Raw genomic sequence first — 15,560 nt, 5'->3', positions numbered from 1 at the left:
GTTGAAGAGTTGGAGTAAAAAAAAAAAAACCCATTCAGACTGGTCACGTGTTCATTTCAATTTTTGTTTCCGCCGAGCTCCGTATTTTGTTTTAATTTTGAAGCAGGTACGCAACGTGCTGGCCCCTTCCCTCTCGGACACGTTGCCCAAGGAGAGGCTCCACGGGCTGAACGGGAGTCACCCTCCCTGCTTGCCTACTTATCCGCCAGCGCGATGCCGGCCTGACTGAGATCAGTCTGCTGCGCTCAGGCTGCTTTTTCCACCCGATTGTCCGTCCGGGAACACGGCGTACCAGGCGGAGGGAACACGCCTCACTCCGGGTAAGCTTCGACGCTCTGCCTCCATCCTCCACCGACTCACCTGCTTCTGCTCGTGAGTTGCTGGTTTGTTTGGAATACTGTAATACCCCCCCAAGAACAATTTAAATAAATAAATAAATAAATAAATAAATAAATAAATAAATAAATAAATAAATAAACCATCGATTCACGGGGTACCGTTAAGTACAGGCGCAGCAGTGATTGTTCAGTCACACAGTGATGGTGCAGTCCGGCATTGGCACTGCAGCAAGGTACAGTAGTTGTCACAGCGTAAGTGGATGATCGTGTCCACACATAACGTTGCATCAGCACTCGGCATGTGAAAGGGAGCAAGCGCAAGTGTTTGCTCGTTTTTACTTACATAATGTTGGACGACCTGCCCATTTAGAGGAGAGGACGAATAGCCTGAAGAAAGGTTATTTAATCCACTGATATCACATTCAGTCTCATATTGGGCACTGGTTGGATGTTGAATTAACTGAGTTCAAGAGTCAACATTTCCTTGACACAAGGTTATTAATTCACTAGGCACTTGTTAGTGAATAAATAAAACAGTCAATTTATTGTTTGTTTTCTGTGATATACTTTCAAAGAGAAGTTAGTTCATCAAAATGTTATGTAGATAAATGCGTAGAGCTAATTCTGGAACTTGACCTTAAATTGGGAGCAACGCAAACAATTATGGAATATCTGGCTTTTTAATATATTTTGAGCAATGTATGATGTAGTTAAAACTCTGTAAATCTTCTGCAATTGCTATTTATATATTTTCTAGGAAATTTGGCCGATTATTTTTTCTTTGACTTGAGATACCAGCTCTACATGGAAGCAGATTTTTCAATTACTATTCACTTCACAATAAACAGCATTTTCCTCAATGGACAATTAACCAAAAAAGAGGCTTTTCGTGCTACTCATAGTTGGTTTACTCTACAACTAAACATAAAACAGAGAATTACACATAGTGTATTTAAAACAACCACATAGTTGTGCCTTAGGAAAGTCCGCCCAGAATAATGCTAACAAGCAATGCAAAACACAACCTGGTAACAATTAGCATTGGTACTTTGGTTTTAGAAGAAGAGAATACTTGAACACCAATGGTGGAGCAACACATAGAGAAAGATAATATAATAATGCTCACAGGCATAAATTCCTTATCATCTACAACAGTGGTTCTTAACCTTTTTCCTTGTTCGCACCCCATTCAATTCACCAACCAGTTCTCGCACCCCTAACCCTAAATAAGTATTATAATAATAATTGGTTTACTTTACAGCTATAAGGCTTAATTAGCATTATCCCTAATCCCAATTAACACAATGACTTCTTGATTTCCAGAATTTTTCACTTTTTTAGGTTACCCGACCAATATCCCCGAAAAATTGTAAATTTCCCCCAGGGTATCCTCGCACCCCCTATGTTAGGGTTTTCCAGGTTATCTTTATAATAGGATTATGTTGGAATGCAACAGGTAATAAATACCTTACCTTGTCCTCCTTATCACAAGATCATAAAACATCCCCTGAGATGTTTAGACTAGAGGACAAGGGCTTTCTATTCAGCCCACTCATACCCCCACTCTGTTTCTCTTAATAAATATTCTCTTGCAGGAAGGAGAGTCCAGAGGTCTATTCGAACATCGCTGCACGCACAGCGACGAATGGACTCTCCACCTGCAGGTGTCTAAAAGAACTTGCTTGTCTACCGTGTGGTTCTTGCAAAATAAGTTGGAGTGAGCAAATCTCTAACATTTTGGTGCCGAAACCCGGGACCCCTCATACCCGCTATCTGTCTGACGAAGAAGGACGTGCTGCATTGTCGACAAGCCAGCGTCCATTAAGAGGACCTGGAGGAGAAAGTCCTGGGAAGAGAATTCTTCGCTGGGCCAGCATATTAGGTCTGCCTTCGTCTGACAGAGGTGGATTGACGGGACCCGGCAGTGCAACGAACCAGGGGACAAGTGAGTTAAAGGCCTGAAGTTGTGTTGTGTTGTTAAACGCGTAACACGTAGAGGTGCATGAGAGCCAGCTTGGGTTCAAGTCCCAGTGGAATGAACAGGCTAAGAAAAGCAGAGCTTCTTTTTTGTTCATCGAAGAGGTGCGTAGACTCTTCTTTGTCTGTTCTTCCGAGCTGAGGGATCTGGCTTGGGTTAGAGTCCCAGTGGAAGGAACGTGCTAAGAAACACAGAGCTTCTTTTTTGTTAATCAAAGAAGGGCGTAGATTTTTCTTTGTATGTTTTTCCAAGCCAAAGAACAGCTTGGGTTCAAGTCCCAGTGGAAGAAACGGGCTAAGAAAAACAGAGCTTCTTTTTCTTAATTGAAGAAGGGCGTAGATTTTTTCTTTTGTCTGTTTTTCCAAAGCTGTTTGGGAGGGTTTTACACCCATCCCTGGATAGGCCTAAAAAAGCGCTGGAGTTTGTGTGATTGAGTGTGTGACTGGTAGGATAAATTGACTAAAAAGCAGTTCTAGCGTTGATCCACGGCAATAAAACAGGCTAGTAATCTGTTGAAAGGTCAATTTAAACCTGCATTGAGGATCCTCAAAGAAAAAAAAAAAATTGAAAAAAATTGTAAAACCTTAAACTACTAAAATTAAGATGGGAAATAAGAACGGTAAATCTCTTGCTCTGCTCTTCTTTAAAACGAGAAGTTCATGGCAAGTAGATTTCTTAATTGTATGCAATAGATGCTGGAGTGGAAGAAAATGTATGGAGTACAAGGAAATTTGAAATGTGGAAGAAGTGGTAGAAGTGCTAGAGTGTGGTTGAAATCTTCACAAAGAGATGAGAACGAATTCAAGAGACAAAAGCTAGAAAGATGAAAACTGATGCGGTCACAAGTGTTTGTCAGACCAGGAGACAATAAGGCCCCTGTGAGCAGGTGCAAGGCCGCAGCTCAAGCCGCGGCTCAAGCAAGGGGCAAGAGGAGTTTCCGGTCCTATGCAAATCATGTATCGAAATTTAAAAGATCTGAAACCTCTCCCATATGACAGCAAAACCTGTCATTGTCAGGTTATCAAAAATCTTTTTAGATTGTTAGAGCCCCTGTCCACACAAGAAGTATGACAATGCTGTTTGTAGGCCCAATTACAAATGAATAGGGATCAAATTGTGTTACACTAAAGTTAAAATATGCAAATCAAGTGGTAAAGAAATGCAACTTGCTTCTAGAAGATAAATAAATAAAATTAGAATGTGCTGTCCTCGTGTGCATGGGAGGGACCAGCTCATGATCGACCACAGGAAATGGCCAGCCTGTGACGAATCATTGTTGCTGAGACCTACCTTCCGCACGCGAGAACTGTGCATGTGTGTGCGTATGTGTTAAGTTGATGAAGATTGGCTAAACTTTTAGTATAAAGAAATTTGCTAGACTGTTTTCTATTCAATTTACACCGCAGAACAGAAACAATTTTGACAGATAAAAATGAAAGAAAAAGAGAGAAATCTGTTTGCGAGCAGAAACTAATCCACACTAGTGCATGTTAGTGTCAAGCCCTCATGAGAAATTCGGAGTTAACAAAACAACAGAACATGCTTTCAGGAATTGGGAGAAGCTAAATTGTGAATTTAAGATTTTGCAATGCTACATTTAATAGGAATAATTGATTGGTTGTGTTATAAGATTATGCAAAATTCTAAATGCAAGCTAAATCTGAGAGATTGAGTTCTTCAAATTTAAAAACAAAGAAAACATTTAGATTAATTTGCCAGTTGTTTGTTTTAGTTAAGTTTTTTTGAATTGGTGGATTGTTCTACCAGGAAACCTGAGTTGAAAATGATATATGAATGTTGTGTGGTGAGCTTGGATGAATTGGGACCAATGTGATGGGAAGACTCCTTTTTGGAGACTGTGAGATACATATGATGAGCATTGATGAATGATTGCCTGAATGAAAGGTTGAATGGTTGAAGTTGTTGGCGACTACTATGCAAAATTAGTAGAGCGACTTTGATGAAAGAGTGATTTTGAGCAGGTTGAATGTTAGAAAGAAACACGTAGCTTTTGGATTGATAATTAACTAGAAAAAAAAATGGAGAACCAGTAACACATGCAGAAGATGTGTGAACTGAGAAATTGAGAAGCGTTTTGGAAAGAAAGTCAAATTAAATGATGATGGAATCGTATGTAGTAAAGAACGCATTCTCCCAAAAAGTTGGTCAAGGTGTGAGGCATGGGCGTTGCCAAGCCTCAAAAGGGGGGAGTGAGTAGGACAGATAGTGGAAGATAGTAATAATACAACACTTTATGACAATGAATTTTCGAATACATTTGGTGTTATATTGTGGTAATTTTTTTGTTCTGGGGTAGATAGATAGAGATAGATAGATTTAGAGGTTCAAAAGAAAGACAGTTAAAAGAAAACATTTTTGATTTGGACAATTGCAGGCTAACAGGAACATGAGAACGATAAGAACTACGAGGTGGGATCCAATTTCATTGGGGAGATTGAGAATTCACAGCACCATACTCTAAGTCACATTTTTGAGCAAGCATGACAATAACATGTGAGAGGTCAAGACATACAGATCAGGGCTTGATGTGGAAAGCAGACCTCGATGAGTTGATTTTCAATAATGATACTGAAGACAACATACCGTCCGATTAAATTGGAACTATAGATAAAATGTAGCTCAAAAATAGGATGAGTTGCAGGATTTACGATATAAAAACGAAACCGCTGTTATTAGGAGAAGCTGAAGTTTGGTAAATAAATGTTACCAGCAAATTGATGGAAGCAGCTACATTTGGAGATAGTCTTACAAGTTTGACGTCCCAGCCTGTCATTCTCAGTGTCAGGGCCCCTGAAACCCAATCCGAGTCTTCGCCTGCAGCCGTGAACAACTACAAAATGGTGCCTGGCTCTGAAGCACCTTTGACCTTTGGCGAAGGAAAAGAAAAGACTGCTGTCGTGCTTGGAGAAGGACAAGTACACTCCGGAGGACAGACAACATCCTCGGGGACGAGAAAAGACAGTGAAAAGCGGAGGAACTCACAATGATGAAAATTGACTCATTTAAACAATGGACTCATTCAAGCGTGATGGATGGGGTCGCTCTGAAGCAACAACAAAAGAACACCAACTTGAGAGGGTGAAGTGCAGCAAAAAGATATGGACTTGGAGTGTCCGACAACCAAATCGCACTCCTTGCTACGGCGTTACCAAATTTGGTGAAGCTTGGTTCAAAGTGGAAGGGAGGTTCATTGTGCACTGAGTTTGACAGAACTGAGGAGATTTTATAAATAAATAAATAAAAATTTGAAAAATACGTAGGGCTGCAGAGAAAAGCATTATAATCAGAGATTGAACGGATTTGGATAAAACAAATAGGCTAAAACGGTAGGAAACAAGAGCAAGATCTGATATTTTGGCTCATCAAGCTTAAAACGTAGAGGTCGAGTTATATAAATTTTAGAACAGGACATTTGCCAGTCAGGAGGAAGCTAGGTTGCTTAATGTACCTACTCAATACAATAGTAAGGTTTTTTGTTCCACAGTGGAGGTTGGATGGTCAGAAAGTTAGGTACGTTCAATTTTTGACATTCACACAATCATGCATAGGAGTCACAAGGCGACAGTTAACAAGACAATGACTGCAATAGGGGCCACCTACGACTGCACCGACATGAAAAAGTAGAAGCGAGAGAACAGAGTATGGGATTATATGCTAAAACGTCTGCTATACAGTTACCGATAGGAGATTGTATCAAAAGAAGCTACATGAGAGATGGATTAGAATCCCTTTGTCTGTGTGTTCTGTTTGTGAGTAATCTCTGTAAAATTGTGACAGTCTTGTTGTCGTTCGTCTGAACTTTGTATGCCGTTTTGTGTATGTGTGCGTGCAGATGTGTGTGTGTGTGTGTGTTCACACCCTGTGTGGGTGCGAGCGTGTGAGGAGAAAGAAGGCATGGGTAAGACAATCTCTTTTAAACCAGGAGGCAATAAATGGGAACGCCCCTGTCATAAATAGTTTTTGGTTAAAGGGAATCATTAGGAGGTGTTCAAACTCTTCCCGCAAACACTCCTATTTGCCAGTTAAATGGGCACGACAATTGACTACGAGAGTTGCAAACAACAGATGAAGAGCAGTCCTTGGCAGATTATATGATCAAGACGCTCAAACTGTGTCAAAGACAAATTTACTGCCGCTTGATCTTTCCTCCTCACAGGTCGACAACCCCATCAATCCAGGAGACTGGGTCTACATCGAGGTCATCAAAAGAAGGAACTGGGCCAGCCACGACGGGAGGGACCATTCCAAGTCTTGCTGACTACACATGTTGCATCCAAGGTTGCAGGACCCACAAATGCATTAACGACGACTGCTCTCCAGGAGGAAACTGGATGGGAGCTTTGGACATCACCGCTGTGTGCCAGGATGAGAGAGCCGTTTTCAAGGTGTAAGGGCTCTACTACCAACATGGCTGCACCATCGGACGGGACCTACTTCATCCAGAAGTTCAGAGGCACTGCCTCACCTGCATCCTATGAGTGCACGTGCCTGTTCAGTACGGATCATGGTTTTGTGGTCACGAGAGTTGTCCGATGCTGCCTGCCAACTGTGTGCGCCAGTGTGTGTGACAGACCTCACCTACAGACTAGAACATCAGCAGCTGACGAAAACGCGAGCACATATACAACTTCTTAGACGTGACAGATGTGATAATGATAATGAGACGTGGATTGCGTAGATGCTGTTCTGTTGAGCATGTATTACGGAAACTTGTTGATTTGACCATCAAATATGCTTCGCAAGTAATGGATACGCTGATGTACTGTTTCTTTGTTTTTCTTTTTGTTTTTATTGATAGCATTCTGGTCGCCTTAAGGCAAAGGGACCGTGTAAGAATTTTCCTGCTAATAACATCTGGCCAGCAGGTTTTTCGCTTACACAATAAGTTTGATCTGGGGTATTAAGGTAATGCCTCATCTTCACTGGAAAGTGTTGCTATCATTGTTTGTTGTTTTTATTTTTCCTATTCTTCTTTCTTCATTATACATATATAAGTGTTTTTTTCTTACTTGTCTTTGTTTTGGGGTAGCATAATCATATGATAAAACAGGAGGGAGATGTTAGGGTTTTCCAGGTTATCTTTATCATAGGATTATGTTGGAATGCAACAGGTAATAAATACCTTACCTTGTCCTCCTTATCACAAGATCGTAAAACATCCCCTGAGATGTTTAGACTAGAGGACAAGGGCTTTCTATTCAGCCCACTCATACCCCCACTCTGTTTCTCTTAATAAATATTCTCTTGCAGGAAGGAGAGTCCAGAGGTCTATTCGAACATCGCTGCACGCACAGCGACGAATGGACTCTCCACCTGCAGGTGTCTAAAAGAACTTGCTTGTCTACCGTGTGGTTCTTGCAAAATAAGTTTGAGTGAGCAAATCTCTAACACCCTAGGAAGCATTCTCGCACCCGTAGGGGGTTAAGAACCACTGATCTACAAAAAAATGACTACTACATCTTACTGAGTCAGTGGTAGAAGTACTATTCTTCTTTTTTGTCTGTCTGTCTGTCTGTCTGTCTGTCTGTCTGTCTGTCTGTCTGTCTGTATTATACTACCTCCTTGTGGAAAGAAGTAGCAGCACAATGATTTGGACCAAAAAAACTTTTTTTGTAATGATATTTGTTGTTTTTTATTGACAGTTCAGTACTGCTCTCTACTGGCTGAGAGTCTGCTTCCATCATGTCATCACCCTCAGACTCTGGTGATGAAAACAGCAGTGACTGCATCAAGAGATTGAGTCCTCAGAATGCAGAGGCCCTAGTGGTGCAGACCAAAGCATCATCCTCATCGTCCTCAACTGCTACTTTCAGGGAATCTCCCAACATCCTACTTGACTCTGGTGCCTTCTGGAGGAGGAATAGGAGCTGTGATGATCAACAGGACTGTGCGTGTTTCGCAAACTGTGAAGCTCCCCAAGTGAACGCCATGGTATTTCCATTTAAGCGAGATACCCCAGTTTGCAAACAAGGGACATCTTGTGTTGTGCCGAAGAGCCTTTCAGTCAGGAAGAGAACTTTAGATGAACATGGTGCTCATCCTCAACTGTACATTCTAAATTAACTTTTCTCATTGAAGGTGAGACCATAGCATGTATTTAATGGAAAAACATGTTGCATAATACATATAATTTAGAGCCAAAATGCTCGTTAATTTTCTAAACAGTTAAGGGGGAATTTGAGTTTTTTTTTTTTTTTTTACAATATTAGGAATAAAAGGAGAATGATTCCAGAGGCTGACATTTTGATGCTCCACTTTCCCATGCTGATTACTGTATTTGATACCAAATTATTCGCATTGAGAACGTCACAACTCACAGATTTTCTGGGTTTGCTCACATGCCGTTTGCAACATGAGCCCGAAGCCACATCCATTTCAGTTGACTGCAGGGGGTGGTACAGAATAAATGGTAGTCCTCTGAGATGTTTGAAAACAGGTCGATTCATCTTCCTAATTTTTATTCCACCAACGCAATATTAATCAGAATACCGTGTTTAAAGTAGTAGGCGGACACACTGAACACATTATTGCAAACATACCCCTTTAAATGCAGTGCAGGCACCAAACCTCTGCCCAAATAGGGAAAAAACCCAAATAATTGACATGCTACCCCAAAAAGGGTTTTAGTTGCCTGTTGACAAAGCACTACTTTTGTCCTAATCAAACTCCTCAACTCACTTCAAGAGTCCCTTTGCTAACAAGTTGACACAAGATCTCACCAAAGTATTGCTTCCATTGCTTTGGCCTGAGAACAAAAACAGTAACTGGTGAGTTCATCAGTGAGTGAAAGAGGATGTGGAAAAACAAATAGGACAAAAATGGGAATAGTTAAATTTGTGCCATGTGCCAATCCGGTAAGCGACACGTGATGTCATTGATTGCTATTATTGCCTACTGCCATTATTGGCTCCTGTCAGCTGTTAATGGAGGCCCCGCAATGAAGTACTTGCATTCGTTAACAGGGCTAATACCATAATGGCAACAGTTGTAAATGATTAATCAATGATATGGAGCTGGAAATCAATACGCCTTTGACATAAAGCCACAGATTGAGCCCTATTTAGGTGCAAATGACTAACTAATCCCATAGTTAGGTGTGGGAAACAATTAATTGGGTTCTGCCGGGAATGGGCCCATATTCTCCAAGTAGCTATTACACAACCCTTCAAATGGTGCCCTCCAGAAGTGCTAAGTTGCTAACGGGGTTATCTTCTCCACCTAGTGCATGGACTTGCAGTGTTATATCCAGCCTCTGTCATCCATCCTACGAGGCTTGAAATCTGACAGATACTCGACACGTAAGTGTCTCTTTTTTAATATGGCAGATTCGTGACTAATTGAAAACTGTGAAGACAACAATGACGTAAAAACGTTAGTGCTGCAGAAGCTCCGAAGCATGTTGTTGATAGAAAAATCTTCTGCTTCTCAACGTCACTAATAAGTGAACATAGGGATTAGTTGTTCTTAAATCCACCCTATTACACAGAAGAAATTGTAGGACAAAAAAACAGCTGTTGATACTCATCCTCCACACTCACGGCGCACTTGTCTTCTCTCCACAGGTTTTAGCAGTTTCCAGGAGAGGGTTGCAATGGACCGTATCCAGAGAATAATGGGGCTCCTGCAAAATCCTAACCTGGGGTAAATCCAACAGATTAACAAAATTAACCACATGTAATATTAGGTTGGCCAAATGTTGAGAAAATTGAGTATGGTTCCATGCAGAGTTGCAGGAGCTATATTGGAATCTCACACTCTAGCCCACTATTACTATTAAGTCTTGTAAACATTGAATTCTTTATGCTTTGTGACCATTGACGATGACATTTTAGTTAGTCCGAGCCACAGAAGCATCACCGGTAATCGCAACCTGTGGAATTCAAACTCCAGTCAACACAAACTGAATTTAGATGAGTTCAAGTGCTAAGTAAGAGTCATTTTGTTATTTTCATTTAAACACGAATGTGTCAATTGCAATGGTTAATGGTAATAAAATGTCTCATTCATTGTTGCTTACGTCAAATAATACTTATTAGACATTTTCTAACCTGATCAGGGCTGATATTTAAATATAAACACATTGTGCATTAACTAAGGAAGGAAAATGGGAGGAGGGCTACAATTCTTCAATCGAAAAAAAAGTAATTTTTCATAGTAAAATGGGGGAAATTCAGATTCAAGTGTTTTTTGTCTGTTTCCTTTTTTTTGGGGATTGGTTGATTTTGGCATACCGGCGAAACTTGTAATCAGTTACTAGTTATCAATAGTAGCAAATACTTTACCATTCTTTCACAATTCTAGTGGTATCAGAACTACGTATCAGTACTCATACTGGTATTGGTCTGAAAAAAAAAGAACATCCCTAATTATTAACCTTAAAAAACACACACAGAGCATTCCAGGGTATTATATACTTATCTTTATGTGGAATGAATATTAATGAGGACACAGGAAATAATTGCATGTCTGCATTTAATATAAGCTTTACAAACCAATGATGATGTCCCATGCAGCAATAGAGCTCTGGATGTTGACAAGAACGAACACATTGTAAATGAATGGCAACGACGACAGGAATGTGTGTCTGTGTGTGTGTGCATGTGTGTATGGAGATAACAGCAGCCACAGTCACATTTCTTATGTGGAACAGAACATGCGCTGTTCCTGCTGTATCTGCTACAATCATGTGATCAAAGACACGCTGAGGAATGCAGATGTCGAGAACACATGCCATTCGCCCCCATGCAGCCTTTTTTTTTTTTAATTGAGTCAGTCTTTGTGCGTTTTCTTCTCATCCACCAATCAGATAAAGCCAGAGAGCCTGATGTTATGTCAGAGGCTTTAGGAGGCTTATGTAATCACCATTGGCGAGACATCCCAAGCCACTCGATCCTCGCCCACTCTCAGCTGTTGCCACGAGGTGTAGGGGTTTTGTCACCAGGACACCTCTGATAGGGGCGCATTTGATTGGCGGGAAGAAGCTGGCGGTTTCACTATTTACTACTCAAAACACACACGCACACACACGCGCGCGCACACACGCACGCACGCACGCACGCACGCACACACACACGCACGCACGCACGCACGCACGCACGCACGCACGCACGCACGCACGCACACACACACACACACACACACACACACACACACACACACACACACACACACACACACACACTTTAGGAATGACAGGCATCCAGTCATTGAGCGAGTCAGTAGTCATGCCTTGGCATTCAAAGTACCATAATTTCCGGACTATAAGCCGCCCCAGCTAGAATTTGGGGAAAATCCTGTTTTGTTCATACATCAGCCCCACTGGACTACGAGCCACAGGTGTTTTAAATGAAATGTCCTCATTTTTATTACCTGTGTTATCAAAACAAATCCTCTTACAATATTATAAAAATCATGAAAGATCTATAGATAAGCTGCACCGGACTATAAACCGCAGGGTTCAAGGCTTGTGCAAAAAGCAGCTGTTTATAGTCTGGAAATTACGGTACTCTGTTTGAAGGGAAGACAGCTTGCCTCATTGAGATTGGATGGGGTGGATCAAACTATTTTGAGGCAAAAATGGGGTACTGAACATTTGTTGATTAAATATTGTTCATTGTTTTTAAAGTGTGTGGTTTTAACATGTTATAAAGAGATGTACAGTAAATAAAATCTGAAATTTTGATGGTGCTTGGATTTATTTTGGGAGTGCTTACGTACTCCTAAAACTGGGCTAAACACGCCTATGGGCTACAACATTAGCAAAAAAATAAATAACCCCAATACTAAAATATGTCATCGTCACTCATTGTATTTGATCTTTTCTAGAGGACACTTTCTCAGCGTCATTATGAAAATAGAAGAGATGCTCCAAATTTGGTTCCCTCGTGTAAAACCAAATCAGGTCCATTACAGCCCACCATCCAAGAAGCAAAAGGTATTTGTTATATTTGTTACATGGATGTAATTTATTGTCTGAGTTGTAAGTCTGTCTGCATTGAATTACTTGTGATGGGGGTCATAATAACATTTCAATGAACAGTCTCATATAAAAGATGATGGTGGACACCGCTCGACGTGTAACAATCTTTTTGCTTAATTGTCCAGCAGGGCCACAGCAGTGCTCCGTCGTCACTGGCATCAGTTTGCTCTTCAGACGGGTCGTGGGTCACCTGCGACTCGTGCAACCAGGTTGGACGTCTGCACATTTCACCCGTCTGCTCCCTAGAACGCTTAGAGTCAACAGTTGGCCCTCGAAGCCTGAGTCAGGGCGTCACCCAGGACAATTTCATCTCCTCCAGTACTGACTGTCCGCTGTTGTTGAGAGGTCTGCCGCGTCGTCTCAGTCAGGCGACACTGCCCTTAAATATGAGCTCTCCTTGTGTGGAAAGACTACTAAAGGCCAAGAAGAGCAACCTCACTTCAAGAAGAGACAGCAAAGAGGCTGATTGCCATGGATACTGGCATGATTCAAGACACGTGAGGTGCTGCAGTTTGACATCCCAAAAGAGCACGAGGACTTAATTTTAGAAGCAACTAATTCAATCTCATTTTAGAATCTTTTGCTTTATTCTATCATGAGGTTGGAAGAAACTTAAAGCACAGTAACCGGAAGCTAATGCTTTATGTGCCTCAAACCTGCATTATTTTCACAACCATTAAGGGGCAGGTTAAAAAAAAAAAACATCTAGAATCCCCCCATTGAAGGCGTAGTAATTTTAAAATATCAGGTACTCAAGGAGGATGCCGATGCCAGCCGATACAGACCAAGACAAATTTGTCATTAAGGCCTGCTCAGCTGCAGTTCAAGCTATACTGTTTGATAAATCAGATAATGCGTGAAGAAAGTTTCACATCTTTTGTTAGTATTGTGTTAAATGAAAGTTTATATGTACATCAAAAGAACTACAGGTACAGAGTCAAAGAATGAAGACTTGTAGTGAAAAAAAGTGCTATCAAACCTTCCTAATCGCTACCTCTGTGTGGTCATTGTCAAAACCTACCGTGTATTTCCAATGTAGAGGAAAAAAATCTAGTTTTTGAGCTGTAATAGCCGTTCTAAAGTCACTAATAATATACTTTAAATATCACAATGAAACGATGAGTTGCTTCCTTGGTTGAATTCTGTGTGGCTTGGGAATACGTTACAATTTCAGTCTGCAGCCAAGTGTTGGCCGATCAGCCTTAATAAAATGTCCAATGCAAAAGCAATGTGTCTTTTAAACTGAAAAACAATTAAATGTGGGGGTTTTTTGGTGTTTCAAAAAAAAAAAAAGAAAAAAAAATGGAAAATGCATGTTTTTAATTGAACATCACTAAAAGCATGATTTTGAGTACAAAACCCGGCTGCAGGAAGTCAGTGGGCTATAAAGGTCAAAGTTCAACATGGTATCCCTTTTAATTTGCCCGTTAGAGAAGTCTAGGTTGAATTCTCAACATGATAAAAAAAAAACATTTGCTCGGTTCATGAGTCTATATTGGAATGAAGGCACATTTACTTTTGCTAAGTCCTAGGATAGTTTTTCGAGCAGAGTGCAACGACTGTCACCTTATGTCCTCTTCTACTCACTGCTGACCCCACAGCATTCTACAAGGCAGAATCAAATCCCAAAAATTGAAGAAAAAAATGCTATGGCGATCAACAGATTCTCCCTAGTTATCTAGTAAGTCTCTTCACAAATACAGGACTAAGAAGGCACATGACAGAGATCCGTTCTGTCACCAGTCTGCAAATTGAAAGTATGTACATCAAATGCCTCAGTTTATTTTATTTTTCTCATTCCTTTAGTACTAACTGTGGAACCTCTGTCAAGTTCCATGAACCAGTTATGTATATTTTCTGACTCCTCAAGAAGGGACTGTTGGTTTAAACAAGAGGATTAATAAATGCCAAGTCAATTTGCTTTCAGCCCAGTGTTGAACAGAGTGCCATCTGGAAGAGTCAAAAAAATACAACTGGTTCATGAAGCAAATTTGAAGCTTCATTTTCCCCATCACTAGTGCTGTGACATGTGCATGCATTGCAAATGCTTCCAGAGAATGAATGACCTCTGCAACATGAAGTTGGGAAAGAAATTCACAAATATATTCAAATACTGTACAACACTTAATAAAAAGCTCCATAAGAGCCACTAATTGGCGATCATGAGGCTTCAGTTTGCATTTCATCCACTTTTTTTTGTTCAAGTCAAGATCAAGGTGCAGCTGGAACCTATATTGCATGAGTTATCAGCAATGTGGCCACAGGCTTAGAAAATGAGCCTGTGATATTTAGAAATTGACAGTGGCAATTAGTGCGTAGCTCTGTGTAATTTAATTCAAGGTCGCAAACGTTCAGCAAATGTTTGTACTTTTCTTGATGCAAGTGAATTTTGAGCATGTTCATAATTTTCTTGCGCCAACAAAAATCAGTAAATTCTTGGCCAAATTCTGGCAAACGTTTGTGAACATTTGGGACCTTGAATGAACCCTGACAAACTCTAACATGAACACATTCTCTGCCGATGAAAACATTTGTAGTGGTTCGCTGCTCAGTGCCAGGGCTTAAATATTATTTTTTCAGCTCGATTTTTTTAGAGGGATGTTTTAGCTTTTCATATTGTCTCCCCGCTTTTAACATTTAGTTTTAGATAGTTAACATTTAAAGGACTTCCAACTGGTATGACAGAAGATTAGAAACATTTTTGGAATGCTGTGACGTCAAGTGTTCAAATTAGAGCGTTCAAGTCTTTCATCAGTCTTTGAAAAGTGGATGAGGAAGTGGATTTTTTTTCTAACAAAAAACAAGACAGGCCAAATGTTTGAGATAAGCTTTTTCTTTACATTAATGGAACTCTTAGGTTTTTTTTAAAATATTAATTTAATATTCAAATAAATTATTCTTCCCCAAAAATGCGGCCTTTGGGATATTTTGTACTTTAACCATGTTAATAAAAAAAATCTTTCATAAATGTGTGTAGTACCGAAAACAGTAGCATGGATGCTACATGCTGTGGATCTAGGTCACCGGTGTCAAACTCAAGGCCCGGGGGCCAGATACGGACCGCCACATCATTTTATGTGGCCCGCAAAGACAAATTGTGCATCAAATTCGTGTCATTATAGAATTGCAAATTGTCTTCACTTTTAATAATATATATTTTTTATATACGTATATTTGACCAGTTTTTACTCGTTTGATTGGAAAACGAGTTATTTGTCAGTTTGTTTTGTAGCTTTTATTGTAT

At 40.4% G+C, this 15,560-nt stretch overlaps 1 protein-coding gene across 7 annotated transcripts; it reads left to right on the top strand.

Annotated features, from left to right (window-relative positions):
- On the top strand, positions 1–13,435 carry LOC125967229 (uncharacterized). 7 transcript variants are annotated; one of them, XM_049718116.2, is made up of 8 exons: positions 25–320; positions 1,934–2,002; positions 6,494–7,656; positions 7,980–8,268; positions 9,560–9,635; positions 9,900–9,978; positions 12,163–12,271; positions 12,442–13,435. In XM_049718116.2, the coding sequence occupies exons 4-8, from the start codon at positions 8,020–8,022 to the stop codon at positions 12,856–12,858; spliced, it is 930 nt and encodes a 309-aa protein (XP_049574073.1). In that variant the 5' UTR covers positions 25–320; positions 1,934–2,002; positions 6,494–7,656; positions 7,980–8,019; the 3' UTR covers positions 12,859–13,435. The 7 variants fall into 7 exon arrangements, with proteins under 7 accessions (XP_049574076.1, XP_068506668.1, XP_049574073.1 ...); XM_068650567.1 differs by having other exon boundaries at positions 23–2,002; XM_049718115.2 differs by lacking the exon at positions 1,934–2,002 and having other exon boundaries at positions 26–320.
- Positions 13,436–15,560: the final 2,125 nt, after the last annotated feature.

The sequence above is a fragment of the Syngnathus scovelli genome, chromosome 4 (genome assembly GCF_024217435.2).
Source record: "Syngnathus scovelli strain Florida chromosome 4, RoL_Ssco_1.2, whole genome shotgun sequence".
Lineage (NCBI taxonomy): Eukaryota > Metazoa > Chordata > Actinopteri > Syngnathiformes > Syngnathidae > Syngnathus > Syngnathus scovelli.
The sequence above is the reverse complement of the archived record's forward strand: the minus strand, read 5'-3'. Positions and strand labels throughout refer to the sequence as shown.

Coding starts and splice junctions, on each gene's coding strand:
- LOC125967229 (XM_049718119.2), top strand. CDS start 8,020: ATGTCATCACCCTCAGACTCTGGTGATGAAAACAGCAGTGACTGCATC. Junction 9,636..9,899: donor ATCTGACAGATACTCGACAC/GTAAGTGTCTCT, acceptor TTCTCTCCACAG/GTTTTAGCAGTTTCCAGGAG. Junction 9,979..12,162: donor CTGCAAAATCCTAACCTGGG/GTAAATCCAACA, acceptor GATCTTTTCTAG/AGGACACTTTCTCAGCGTCA.